This window comes from Saccostrea echinata, unplaced genomic scaffold (assembly GCF_033153115.1).
Source record: "Saccostrea echinata isolate AGI-Se365-2 ecotype Australia unplaced genomic scaffold, CSIRO_AGI_Sech_v1 ptg000054l, whole genome shotgun sequence".
In the NCBI taxonomy this organism is placed as follows: Eukaryota; Metazoa; Mollusca; class Bivalvia; order Ostreida; family Ostreidae; genus Saccostrea; species Saccostrea echinata.
This window is the reverse complement of record NW_026889803.1, coordinates 36115101-36129251: the sequence shown is the minus strand read 5'-3', so window position 1 is coordinate 36129251 and position 14151 is coordinate 36115101. Positions and strand designations below refer to the sequence as shown.

Here is a 14151-nt window from a genome sequence, read left to right as displayed (position 1 = left end):
TTTTGAAAATGGTCGTTTTTACCCTATATTTCAAGAAGTCTTTCAAGAAATGCAGGCAATTCAAGAAAAAATCACCTTAAATTTTAGAAACACCATAATAATATTAGTTAAGTTTTATGAAAAGTGGAGTGGGGATTTTTTTCGTTCTCGGTATTTTTAACTTCGAAAATTGGCATTTTGCCAAATAATATTTTGTTCAAAATGTTACTAGACACTGGTTGTTTTATAAAATTTCTTTTCCAAACATTTTTCTCACTAATAAATAAGACAAACGGAATGATTAGTAAATATTATTGAAGATAATAAATAGGATAAAACAAAATTAAATGAATTATTATTGTTTCTCTATGATCCTTTACAAAGGGCAGATAACTCAAAATCTAAAGAAAATTAGCTATTCAACTTTTCACTGGAACTTATTTCAGTAAACAACATTTTCAAATACTAGGTAAAAAATGGAAAAAGATAATGGATTAAAACTCTAATGATACTTTTCAACCAAAAATAATAAATAAATAATAAATTATTACTTTTTCATGCATAGGTAGGTAGATACAGTGTATTAATTTAGAAGGTTTGAAATTTGATAAGCTAATGTTAATTTCCTCCTTTTTAATTTTGCTTGTTCCGAGATGCAAATCTTTAGATATCAATTTTATTTGGTTAAAGAAATTTAGAATTATTTAGACTGACCATAAATTAACACCCCATTAAAAATAATACCATTAATGTATAGTCTTACAATCAGAAAACATACACATATTCATGTGAATATGTATAATTTTATCGTTACTTTTAAAAACAGTTGTTTTTTTTTTTTCAAATTATTAATCAAGCAAGAATCTACTTCTAAACATTATCCAAAATGTGTATTTAGAGATAAACAAAATGTAGAAAATAGCTGCTATATAGCAATTTTGTAGACAATAGAAACAGCTAGGCTTGATGTTTCCATGATTTCTCTTTACATCAGAGGTTGATCATTATGCGGTGTTGTGACTGACCAGTCAAAAAGAATTTTAAATGGGTTTGAAAAGTGATACTTGAAATAATCATCTTCATCTTTTCCCCTTGAAAAAAAACATACATGTATACTTTAATCAAAAATCAATTGTTTAATATCTACTACATTTTTCATGTGATAACAAATACAAGTATGTAAGCATATCTATTTTTATCCAAATGTATATAATACTAAGCTAGTAGTTAGTATTTACATCTTGAAATAAATTGCCTCAAAATTCCTGCATGTGTACTTAAAAAAGCAGGCTTCATATCACAGGTGCTTGGGGACGGGACCCCCCCCCCCCCCCATAAAAATTCATACTCTTGGACACTAAAAGAGAACTTTTAGTATCAGAGAGTATGAATTTTAATAAAAGATTAGTTTTAGATTATATTTGGATTTTTGAATTGTAATACATGTACTTTGTGAATGTGTCATAGAAATATATTTTATTATAAAAAAGTCGGGGAGAACCCTTGGAGTATGGAACGTGGGGGAGGGGGTCCCATTCCCAAGCACCTGTTCTTCATATTTTATCTTTGTGTTGAATAAAAATGATAAAAACACAAGAATAAAGGTTCTCTTTAATCAGTTATTTCCCAAGCATTTGCAACTATATCGATCATTACTGTATACTAGATATTTCTATTTGTAGTTAATTTATACATGTATGCCTATGCAATTTTCTTGTATAAATCATATGCATTAAGGATAATCATACAAGTCATCAACACTATTTCATATATATATATATATATATATATATATATATATATATATATATATATATATATATATATATATATAGATAGATAGATAGATAGATAGATAGATAGATATAGATATATATGTATGTATGTATGTATGTATGTATAATTGCATATTAAATAAATTTTATACATATTCAATGTATGAACTTGTACTCACAAGGGAAACTTTCCTAAACAAGTTCTGATTGAATATTTGTAAATTATACCCACCATAAATTTGCTTGTGAATTAAGATTATCTTAAAAGTTTAATAAAACATACATCAAGTGAAAAAAGAAAATTGAATTAATTGAATTATAGTGTACTTACAGTTGCTCACATATCCTTCATCGTTGTACTATTTGAGTGCAACCTTTCATAAGTGATGCTCCTGTGTCACAGTCCTAAAATGTTAACAATATATACACAGAAATATATATAATCAACCAATTTGTATTTCTTTTCACAATTATTACACCCCCAGAATCTGTCAAAATCATAACTTTTATAAAAGATTGATAAATTCATGGTGGCAGTGGCATTAAAAAAAATGAAAATTCAATATCCAGACAATTGTAATATTAAAAAAAAAATCACCTGCTTTTTACTGAAAATTATTTCTCTATGTATCTTTTCATCTTCTTTTTTCTTTTCAAAGCACTAGTACATCTAAAATATGTTTAAAATATTTTTTTTTCAAATTACAGAAATTCATTCTTATTGTCAATCATGAATCCATACATTTACATTGGTATATTATATTTATATCTTATTAGTTTGTATTTATAGCTGCAGTTAAATATGTTTTGTTCTTTTACAGTGAATTGGAATTATATGACTTCTTTTTAGGCTAAAAAAATTTTTATGTGTTTCTGTTAAGTCGACCATCTCTAATTTTTACCCACCACCTACTACTTTTTTGGCCAAATTAGATTTTAAACTGTACCAATGGTGGATTTAGAGGGGGGCCCAGCCCCCCCCTTCCCCCCCTTGTGTCCAAAATATACATCAGATTTAATAAATCAATTTTTTGGTGTGGCCTTGAGCCAGTACCCTGAGACCACACTGGTCCCCCCTCCTTTTCAAGATTCCTGGAACCACCACTGTGTACAATGTTACCAAAAATATGTTTTTTTTATATAGCCTTGTGTATATTTTTCATTACATACAAACTTACATCTTCTACAATATTCTCCTCCTTTTGATAAACTTTGTAGTTATGATTTGCCAAAGTAAGTTGCTTTCTGAAGCAAGCAAAAATTCCTATAATGCAAATATATTTATAAGATATATATCTGGAATGTCCTGCTAACATGGTGATCTTTGAATATAGACCAATTAAGTCTATTAAATAAAAAAAAATTATTTAATTTAAAATTATGTCAATTTATTTGAAAAAGCTTCTTACATGTAGTTTTTATACAAAATGAATATTTGAAAACATTCAAATTTATACCTGTGCCTAGGGTTGTTCTAACCATTCCCACTGACTGCCCTATCTTCTGCTTGTTGTTTTCCTCCAATTGCATCTTGCATTTTTCTCATGGGTTTTAGAGTACATGGAATCCCACATGATGGGAACGCAAGTCAGACCTCATAAAATTTGTTTCAATATTTTGCAAAGTGAATTTGACATTAAAAATCTATTATCATAATAAAGACCTGTACATCATTATCAAGTTGAATGCTGAGAAAGCAGTGTCTTCTTCATTTGATGAATTCCTTTGCCATTCACACCTTAATTCCATTTTAAAAAGTTGAAAAACACATCATTTTTCCGTTATTGTTTCATGTTTATTTTTCTGGCGTCTGTTTTTGCCACATGTTGTTATAAACTTCTTTAGACTTCAATACAGGAGAGTCAACAAAGGGAAATAACACCAGTTTAATTTTTTGTCTTCAGTGCAAAAGAGTCAGCAAAGGGAAATAACTCTAGGTTAATTTTTAGGAAAAGTTATAATTTGAGGGGATTGGAATATGACTTTTAACTGATTTCCCCACCTCAAATCTTTTTACATCTTTTAGATCTAAGCTTGATCTTACTAAAAAGATCTTTTTTCTAAGTTTCAATTGCCTGCAAAATTTAATATGCATATCAAGAAATAGGCACCTTTGTATTCATTTTTATGACAAATTCATGTAAATTGATCTGTATCATATTAAAAACCTTGGGTTAAATTGAATAAAAATTAGATGCACAGAAACTTTGATTACTTAGCTATAAAATGAAACCCATGTTATGTTCATAACTTTCCTACATTAAGGAAGCACGGAATTATTTTACATGGTGATGACAATCAGGTCAGTTTTGCCATGACAAAATATTTCAAAGTCGTTGCTATGGAAACCAAGGAGGTACTGTCCAAAATTTACCCACCAATGGTCTTTATATAGGGCACTCTCTAATATTATAGTGATAAAATAAAATTCCATGATAGTGCGTGGCCAAGCATTTTTGGTCCTTACAGAGAATTGATGTTAATGTCTATATATGCTATTGTACACTTCTTCTAAAACAAGTTTGGATAAACAGAACATCTAAAATATATGTTAAGTAATTTTTGTACATTTTTCTTTGAATTATAAAAGAATTTTCGTCAATTGATATCTTTTCAAAATCCCTGGTAATGCATGCTGATTTTTTTGTCTACGAACATCTGATGGCACTATAATCTTAAATTAAGAATATCTCGAAAAATTATCAGTAGGTAAGGTACGTTGCGTTTGTCCTTAGGTGATACTTTTGGTATCTATACTTATAAATTAATAAATTTAAACTCCGAAACGGGTGCAGCAGAGTTCTTACTAACTCCTCTATGAATAGACTAGATACAAGATGATGTCCGTAAACTATATTCAGATTTCACACGCAAAGTAAGTATCGTTCATTAAATTAAAAGTCTACTTTCATTTTCTATAAACAGCCTTGAAATAGCAAAAACGTGATTACGGAGGCGGTTCCGGTTGGCGGATCTAAGTTACTGGCAATTTTCAATGAAATTGACAATAAGCAATCGTTTATTTATTTCATAAAACATCATCACTAAATTATTCAATCAAAACTGAATTTAAATGATATAAAAGAAATAAGTTGTGATAAACGATTAAAAAGGGAAATGTGCAAATTATTTTCGTCATTCACTGATCTTAATACTGACGGAAACTTCTAGAACATCATATAGCACCGAGCCCGATGTTAAAAAGAAAAACGAGGCGATAATAGCTGCATGCATGAACATAAAAAAAGCTTTTGTGTGAATGGTCATTGAAATAATGGTATTTCATTGATAACGCTATAAGTTGTGAATATATTTATATATTGAAAAACTATTAGTAGGTTTTCCTAATAAATTTATCTGTAAAATTTGTATATTCCTCACTGAGAGCATATGGACAACGAACCCGAAGTACAATTATATGTACTTCGTAATACATTTGCTTACATGAAAAGAGAAAAATTGATAAATAAGGTATTGTTTAAATACAATTAAAGCTGTTAAAATTTTGTGCTTTAAGCAATACATTTCAGTTTTTTTTCTAAGTACAGTCTTTTGTATCAAATACTCGGCCTTTTCAGGGGGCATAAAAAACTAATGTTTACAAAAGAAAAAACAACTATTTATCATTAAAATGTGCATATTCGCTGTCTTTATCCTTGACGGAAATGAAAAAAGAGCACCTGAAGTGCAATATTCATAACATAGTATATTTTTAATTTAACAGGTTTCACAATAAACGTTAACGTCAATTAATAAAATTGTTATTTTCAAGTTTTTCCATTGGGGGGGGGGGGGGGGGGTGGGGGGGTGACGTACATCTACTTCTGCTCCAAAGCGAAATGCGGGATTTTGAACAAAGTATTTCTTCCTGCTATAAGCCTGTAGGCTGTCAGTAGAAACTACAACTATCTTTAGGAGATGTTCTAAAAGCCCCACACTAAATCATTCTATTCTTAAATATAGTTCTGTACACACCAAAAGGATCTTCAAGATGTAATTTCAAAATTAATTTAGCTTATTGTCCCCCGCTTTCGCGAAAGCGAGGGAACATTAAATCTCATTCGTCTGTCCGTCTGTCTGTCACATAAACTTTAACCTTGGTCATAACTTTTGAATGAGAAGAGATAGGGCTTTCATATTTCACATGTACATTACCCGTGACAAGACCTTTCCAAATATACTTTGAATTTTGACCCCGTGACCTTGACCTTGAAATTTGACCTACTTTTCAAAGTTTTTAGCATTACTTTAAATTGGTCATAACTTTTGAATGAGAAAATATCAAATAAGTATATTACCTGTGACAAGACATTTCCAAAAATATATTATGATTTTTGACCCCGTTACCATGACCTTGAAGTTTGATCTAATTTTCAAAAAAATTATCTTTTACTTATAACTTTTGATTGAGAAGAGATAGGGCATTTATATTTGACATGTGCATTACCTGTGACAAGATCTTTAGAAACATACCAAGGTTTTTGACCCCCTTGACCCCATGACCCTGAAGTTTGACCTACTTTTCGAAGTTTATATCTTTACGCATAACTTTTGAATATGAATAGATAGAGCTTTCACATTTGACATGTGCCACACCAGTGAGAAGGTGTTTCTAAGCATGCTATGACTTTGTACCCCTTGACTTTGACCTTCATGTTTGACTTAATTTTTTAAAAAGACCTCTTTTGAATGACATATGATAGGGCTTTCATATTTGAGAAGTGCATTACCAGTGTCAGAATATTTCCAATTGTGCGATGATATTTGACACCGTTTCAAGGCAAAGTAAACACAAGGTCTGACAAACTTAGGCCAACGTACTGCTGACCTTACAGAAAAGCATTTCGTTTGAACGAAATAGCTAGAACAAAATACCCTTAAAAATAAGTATAGGTAAAGTCTTCAACTTACCAGAATTAAAATAAACTGCCATTCTGATGAAAGCATATTCTTTGTGATCAAGATTCATTGTTTGACACTTCCGGATGAAGCACTGAAGATTTTTAACTGATTTCATGGTGGGCTGGCTAGGTGGGGGTCCCCCGATTCCTCATAATATAAACTTTTGAAAAGTATTATAAACAAACAAATTATTACTACTCTATTTGTAAGTCATAAAAGTAAAATGACCAGACTTTTTGATAAAAGTATGTATAACAAGAAAAAGACTCGTTCTACAATGAAAAGAGAGTGTCTCCCCAAAGTAAAATTTGCAGTTTATCTAATCGAAAAGAGACTGTGCCTTGTGTTAAAATTCACGTATCAAAATTTAATATCTTTTGTTTACAATAATTATAAATTTAAAAAAAGACGAAAGAACCACGTAAAATGTATCTATTTGAAAAGTATGACTAATGTTTTTCTCAGGAAAAAAATTCATTATCTTGATCATCAGAAGATAATACATGTAAAGTTTGTAATTTTGTCTTTGAGTAACACCCGAACAGAGGCCATTATGTTTATTTGATTAAAAAATCAGGTTTCCCCATGCAGATTTTTATTCGCTCGTGATGACATCAGCCATGTTTGTTGCAATACTTTTGGCCCTCAGTGTACATCATTTAAGGAATGTCTATCTTAATTTTGGTTGTTATCGAGTGATTAATTACACCGATAGCACATGGTAATTTAAGCATACAGGACTTTGCTGTATATATATATATATATATATATATATATATATATATATATATATATATATATATATATATATATATATATATATTGTTGTGTCCAAATTGTTGACCAAATTGTTGCTTTGATGGAAACATGTCGTTCCATATAAAAAAGCGCAAGAAGTACATTCAGAAATAAACACAAAATCCATAATAGATGAGAAAATTCAACTTTAATTGGAAAGCTGACAACAGAATAAATTTTACCCAATGCTATTGAAGAACAGAAGACCAGGGCTTTTTTTGCGACGTTTTCATACAAAATGTTACATCATCATAGTGTGAGAAGTGATAGGAAGCAGCTCTTTCCATTTCACTGAATCCGTGTAGATACATATATTACAATATATACGTATAGATAGATAGATAGATAGATAGATAGATAGATAGATAGATAGATAGATAGATATTAGTGTGTGTATTAATTCTACAAAAAAGCGAACACAATCTTAATGTATTAATCGGTATTGATGTTCGTACTTATTGTTAGCATTCGAAACGTCAATCTGCTTTTTCAAAAGGATTCTCTGTATGCTTGCTCTATTTTTTTTAAGTCTCCCTCAAGTTGGGAGGCTATCTTCCGCACCTCGTTTGAAGCTTCAGAGGGATTATTGTTGTGGATATCGATGGCAGATTTCACAAGCTCATAGATATCGAACGGTAAAATTGCAACTGATAGGACGATGCCGATCGCTTTGCCAAATCTTGCAATAAACCTTAAGCCTTGTGCCCCTCCTTCTCCTCCTACCCCAGCGAGTCTAATCAAAAACTTTGCTCCTGCCGTCATTGCTCTCGTTCCTTTTAAAGCGGCTTCGGTATATTCGGCATATTTTTGAAGGTCTGAAATAAGAATTTCTGTGAACTTCTTGTCCTCGTCAAGATACCGTTGAACCTCTGTTATTTTTCCGTTTTCAAGCAAGGTTTTTGCAATACTGGTGCCAATTGTAACAACAGCTCCTGCACCCCCAAATGCTCCGGCTGCTACTGCTGGCAGCAGTGAAATACCCCCCGTAAATGGTGCCGCTATGAGACATCCTGTAGCTATTATTCCCCCAAGCACAGATGTGCTAGCTCCAGCTACTCTCGCAATTCTGCTGTCTTTAGTAATGGCGTTTATATCATCTGCCAGTCTTCGTAGCTCGCGAATTGTTTTTTTGCGTGCTGACATCCATTCCCTGCAAACTCTTTTTATCTCTTCTTCTGCCATTTCTGAAAAGCAGAAGAACATCAGTCATAAAGACCAACTGTATGTTTTTTAAGCTTCCTCCCACCACACTTTACGTACTTACTCCTTTTATAGCTGATGAATTCCGTCCAATGGCGCTGTTGCAGATTATATTAAATATATTGCATTTTGCTAATTGTTGCAAGAGAATAATATGATAAATTGCAACAATTCTTTGGTCTTTCACTCAGTACCTATGTTTCTGTATTTTATTTGCAGCAGAATTTTTCTATCACTAACACACAAAAACAAATATGAATAGATTGAATCTCCCAACACGCAGAAGTCATCACAAAAAGCGATGACACGGTGAATGGTTTAAGTAACTGAAAATTTCACAGATCACTACACATAATTAAAGAGAAATCATAATGCAGTATATCTGTTTCGTGATGCAACCTACTACTATCAAATGTGATGTTATGTTAATGTGTTACGACTAATTACATATTGCACAAAAATATCGTAAAGAAAAAGTAGAAAAGTAGAAAATGTTTTAAAAGAGGAAGTCCTTTTCTTTGTAAAAAATAATTTTTATATCACTGTTAACCGGGCATGTACGTGCGCAACGACTTTTCCGGACTACCGAGGTGTCCTGTTTACTGAATCATCCGAAATCATAGATTTTCTAGTACGTGTCGGATTTATGAAAAATAAATACATAAATTAATAAATCGACAAAGAAATGAATAAAAATATATTTTGCGAGTTTTGCGAGATGAAACTATTAAGAAAAATGAGAAAGAGCAGTGTAATAGTTATGGTCACAGATCTTTACTGGTTGATAATATCTCAGTTGCCGTGAAATTGACAGACTTTGCACATCTCAAACTATGAAAATTCCTTTAAAATGATATTGAATCATCATAACTTTGATTTACGTAGATCACCAAAAAATGTCAATATGAAATGAATAAAAATGGAAGGCAATTGATCCGCCTGAAAGGAAAATAATTCTTAGAGAATTTACCCGAAAATGTAGGAAAATGATTCAAAACCAGTAAATTGCGAAATCACATGAAAAGACTTCATTTAATCCGAGGAATCAGAGCTTTTAGCATGGTGACATCAACTTATATTCCGATATTATTAATCAAAAAATACTCGCGCTACATAAATTCAATTAGCTGTAGAATGTAGAATGTTCGGCGTATAACACTTCAAAAACTACAAGCTGTGAGTGCAAAACTTTGAAAACACATCGATTCAAAACCCAACTTTACAGCCTTATAATGTGCATAAATGGCTTACAGTGAGACAAGAAGGAACTGTGGTTTTGCTGTATATAATTCATTTTTTTTCAATTATAGAAATATTTTTATACTGCATTTGGAATTCCGTTCTCGATTTTCTTTTCCAGTTCCATAATTCACATTTATGATAATCGAGACACTGTAACACTACAAAAATTTAATTCCCGTGAATTCGGTCCGGATATTTAAATTTTCGGGTCCATCGATTTCCGCATGAACTAGGCATCAATTTACATGTATACAGAACTAGAAAGCTCCCTAATTCGCGAATATTGGCAATGAATAATTAAACAACAACAACATAAATTATACTTTGAAAAAGTGCATTTCGTTCCCGCAATGATTTAAACGTCCATTTTATATGACCCACTGTATCGGAGCCTGTTGTTTGGGTGGGAGAAGTGACAATTGAAATAAACGCAGTGGGATTTCGGGAAACAAAGCGCTCGTGAAAAGACTAAATCTTCGACATTTTAGAATCTATTTGTTAGGCATTTCATAGGTTTTCCAAGACAGAATTACGGTTGATTTTAATTTGGAGAAATAATGCATACCTTTGGCCAAATATAAAACAAAGTTTTTTCTCTGGAGACTGTATCCTATGGATTGACACTCTCAAACGAAACGTGGTCGCGGTGCCTGAGACACAGTGCTCGCTAAAATTCAAAATGTATTTTGTTTTCTGACCTGACCACTGGTGCTCATCTTCTGAGAATCATTTTTATGCTTCCTTTAATGCAAATCACACTTTTTCTTTCTGTTTTCTTTGTTAAAATCAGTAGACATATTAAAATATTGCTTCTAAACAAACTCTATATATAGGTAAACGATTGAAACTTTTTATCGACATAAAGATATAAGAAAGACTTTCTTCATATTTAGATGCGTTGTCTAACATTTTACAGCTGAAAAGTAATTCTCGATGTTAATATTTCGTCTTGAAAATTAACAAGAGACCCCCAACAAGGCTAAATCTGCACATAATACGATGGATGAGCAATAATACATTGATAATTATACTGAACGTGTGAAGCGTTCTTACTCTGATAGTGTAAACCAGTTCACATGAATAGAGCATAAAAGAATCACGAAAACTTACCGTATCTTGCGAGATGTGAACCGTTTATCCACCTTCTCTGCAGAATGTTTTTATACATCCATAAACATATTTATAGTCGATCGGTTACTGAAAAGCATCCAAACGAAAAAAAAAATCCCATATATGGGATTATTTTTCATTTGAAGTTCTTTCTGAGAAGAGTCAGTGGGTTAGGATGAAAAATACCTGACCTACTAAAAATGAACGCTGAAATTCTGTTCCGAGAACTGAATGAAATACTTTTTTTTTATCAGATCATCTTGTGGGTAAAGCCCATTGAAACTCCTGAATTCCAACAAAAAAGAAACACATTTTTCTGGGTATTTAGATGTAACTTTAACAAAAACATCAACTACAAATATTAGAGGTGCAATGGGCAACAACACTCATCTGAGCAACCTTTCTAATTAATATGTTGATATAAATCTCATAATTTTGACTCCCTCATTTTCACCCCTTGGATGAGGGCCAATTGGTTTGTAAAAAGCAAAATATACACAACATGAGGATGCTTGATTTTTTCTTGGAAAAATGCTGCTGGAAGTTCTTGAGAAGATTTAAAAAAAATTGTTCTACATTCCATTTAAAAAATTCTGTAGTTACTGCCCCATGGTCATAAACTATTTTGAAATCAAACTGAACTAATATTTGCTCCGCATCTGCATTTCCTTTTCCTAAATTTTCCTGTAAAATTCTGCATCCCCAGCCTGGGCAGGAAATTGAAAGAGGAATGGCTTGACCATATTACACTGCAGCAGGATGCTTGTATAATAATTTCATAAATAATAGTCACATCATTTTTAAAGAAGATTTTAAAAGATATTTCCTAAGTAAAAATATACACCCTCTTGCGGCCCCATCCGTGGTTCTGGGCCACGGTTTGAATCTATAATATCTCAGAGTGCTTGCAAAATCATTTTACAACTTGCATCTGTAGTTCTTGAGAAGGCAAATATGCTCTATACTCTCATGCAAAATTTTGCACCCTTTGAGTGGCCCTATCCCTGCCTCTGTGGACACGATTTGAATGAACTTGAATCTACACCACATCATGCAGGATTCTTGCATAATAATTGCACAAATTGTAGTCTTAAAGTTCATAAGAAGATTTTTGAAGATTTTTTAAAATGTACTCTCATTAAGACTTTGCATCCTCCTGTGGCCCCATCCTTGTTCCAAGTGTCATAGTTGAACAAACTTGAATCTACTCTACATCAGAATGCTTGCATGATAATTTCACAAATTGTAGCCTCATGGTTCTGGAGAAGAGGATTTTTCTTATATATTCTTATACTTTGCCCTACTGTGGCCCCATCCCATGCAAAATATTGAACCCCCTCAAGTTTCAGTCCTTGGAGAGGGGTTCAATATATTATGGCCATAAAATATTGAATCCCCCTAAAAGTATTATGGTTGACATTCTCCCCACCTGTATCTGTCACATCTGGGATGGGGTTCAAAATATAGATGTGAAATATTAAGCCCCCTCTCCCTCTACTTGATACTTCTAAGGTAAGAATTCAAAATATAATTGATGAGAAATATTGAAACCCTCAAGTTTCCTTGGAAAGGGGTTCAATATATTTTGGGCATAAAATATTGACACCCCTCCCCCAAGAATGGTTATGGTTGGGGATTGTGAAATTCTCCCCTACCCATCTGTCACATCTGGGAAGGGGGTAATATTTCAAATCCCCCACCCTCCTTGAGTGAAAATGCGAATTTTGTGGTCATAATATTTTGAATCCCCCTCCAACAATTGAAAAATATGGGGATTCATTATTTTACAGTCAAAATATTTTGAATCCCCACCCTCCTTAAGTGAACATGCAATGGGGTTCACTATTTTGCAGTCATAATATTTATGAATCCCCCTTCCAAAAGTCATAACATTTTGAATCTTTCTCCTAGTAGTAAAAAATAAGGGGGTTCACTATTTTGCAGTCAATAATCCTTTATCGGAAGTGAAAAATAGGTGTAGGACTACTTATCTCTTTTACATATTACTTATCTCTTTTATATATATATATATATATATATATATATATATATATATATATATATATATATATATATAATATATATATATATATAAATATAAATATATATATATATATATATATATATATATATATATATATATATATATATATATATATATATATAGGATATTCAATGTTTTGTAGATGCATATGGAATTTATTTCACGAGTGGGACAGGATTTTTTTTTATATTTTCACGAGTGCGAAGCACGAGTGAAAATATCAAAAAATCCTGTCTCACGAGTGAAATAAATTCCATTTTCATCTACAAAACATTGAATTTTCTGTTTATTACATTTTCTTTGATTTTCCCTTTGCCTCTGTCTTTTCTTAAGGTATGTCACTCGTGAAATTTGTTATATCAAGGATTTTTTGAGAAGTATATTTTGGATAAGTACTCATATAGTATGACTCAAAATCGCAGAGAAAATGGGGGGTCAGTGTGCATCTAACTGAGCTACGGTACAATTAAGTTGACCTTTTTGCACTTAAATTGTAACTCTTTGGTTCATCACTTTAACCGTTATCATATTTTATAAGATGTAACCATGGCAATAAACATAATCTTATTTTACGTAAAATAGTTTGAATAATATTTATCATTGAACAAATCATGCAAATTGATGCGCGTAAATTATCGTGTGACCTTTTTGCACTAAAAAAAGTCTCATATTTGGGGTATAAAAAATCTAAATAGGCAATAGTATATATATTTTCTTGTATCAAACTTTTTACGACTTAAGTGCTGATCAGTGAAAAGTATCGAGTAGTTTAAAATAATGAAAGAAAAAGTTGGGGTCAGTGATGTAAATTTTGAAATATTGGTCAAAATATGCAATTTTCAAGCAAAAAACTGTGTAAATTTTATCTTGCCTTCCTTAATATATCTTCATTTCTTGGCAATGTTTGTTGAGCGAAGGTGTAAATTTTGTTGTAATAATATAAATTGAGACCTATATTTTATATTCCAGGCATATCATAACGGAAAATATTCTCTGAGTAAAAGTATGTGAGGCTAAAGTTCCAAGATATTAAATTTAATAAATGTGTAGATTTGCAGAATTTTCTGCTAAATATCCTTCCGCCACAAGAAATAGTCCCTT

The 14151-nt window shown here is 31.7% G+C and overlaps 1 protein-coding gene across 1 annotated transcript; it reads right to left on the bottom strand.

Annotated features, from left to right (window-relative positions):
* Window positions 1-7725: 7725 nt before the first annotated feature.
* Window positions 7726-10544, bottom strand: LOC133171803 (apolipoprotein L6-like). The gene is made up of 2 exons (XM_061306604.1): window positions 10462-10544; window positions 7726-8638 (listed from the first exon to the last, which is right to left on the bottom strand). Exon 2 carries the CDS (start codon window positions 8634-8636, stop codon window positions 7944-7946), a length of 693 nt encoding a protein of 230 aa, XP_061162588.1. The 5' UTR covers window positions 8637-8638; window positions 10462-10544; the 3' UTR covers window positions 7726-7943.
* Between the last annotated feature and the right edge of the window lie 3607 nt (window positions 10545-14151).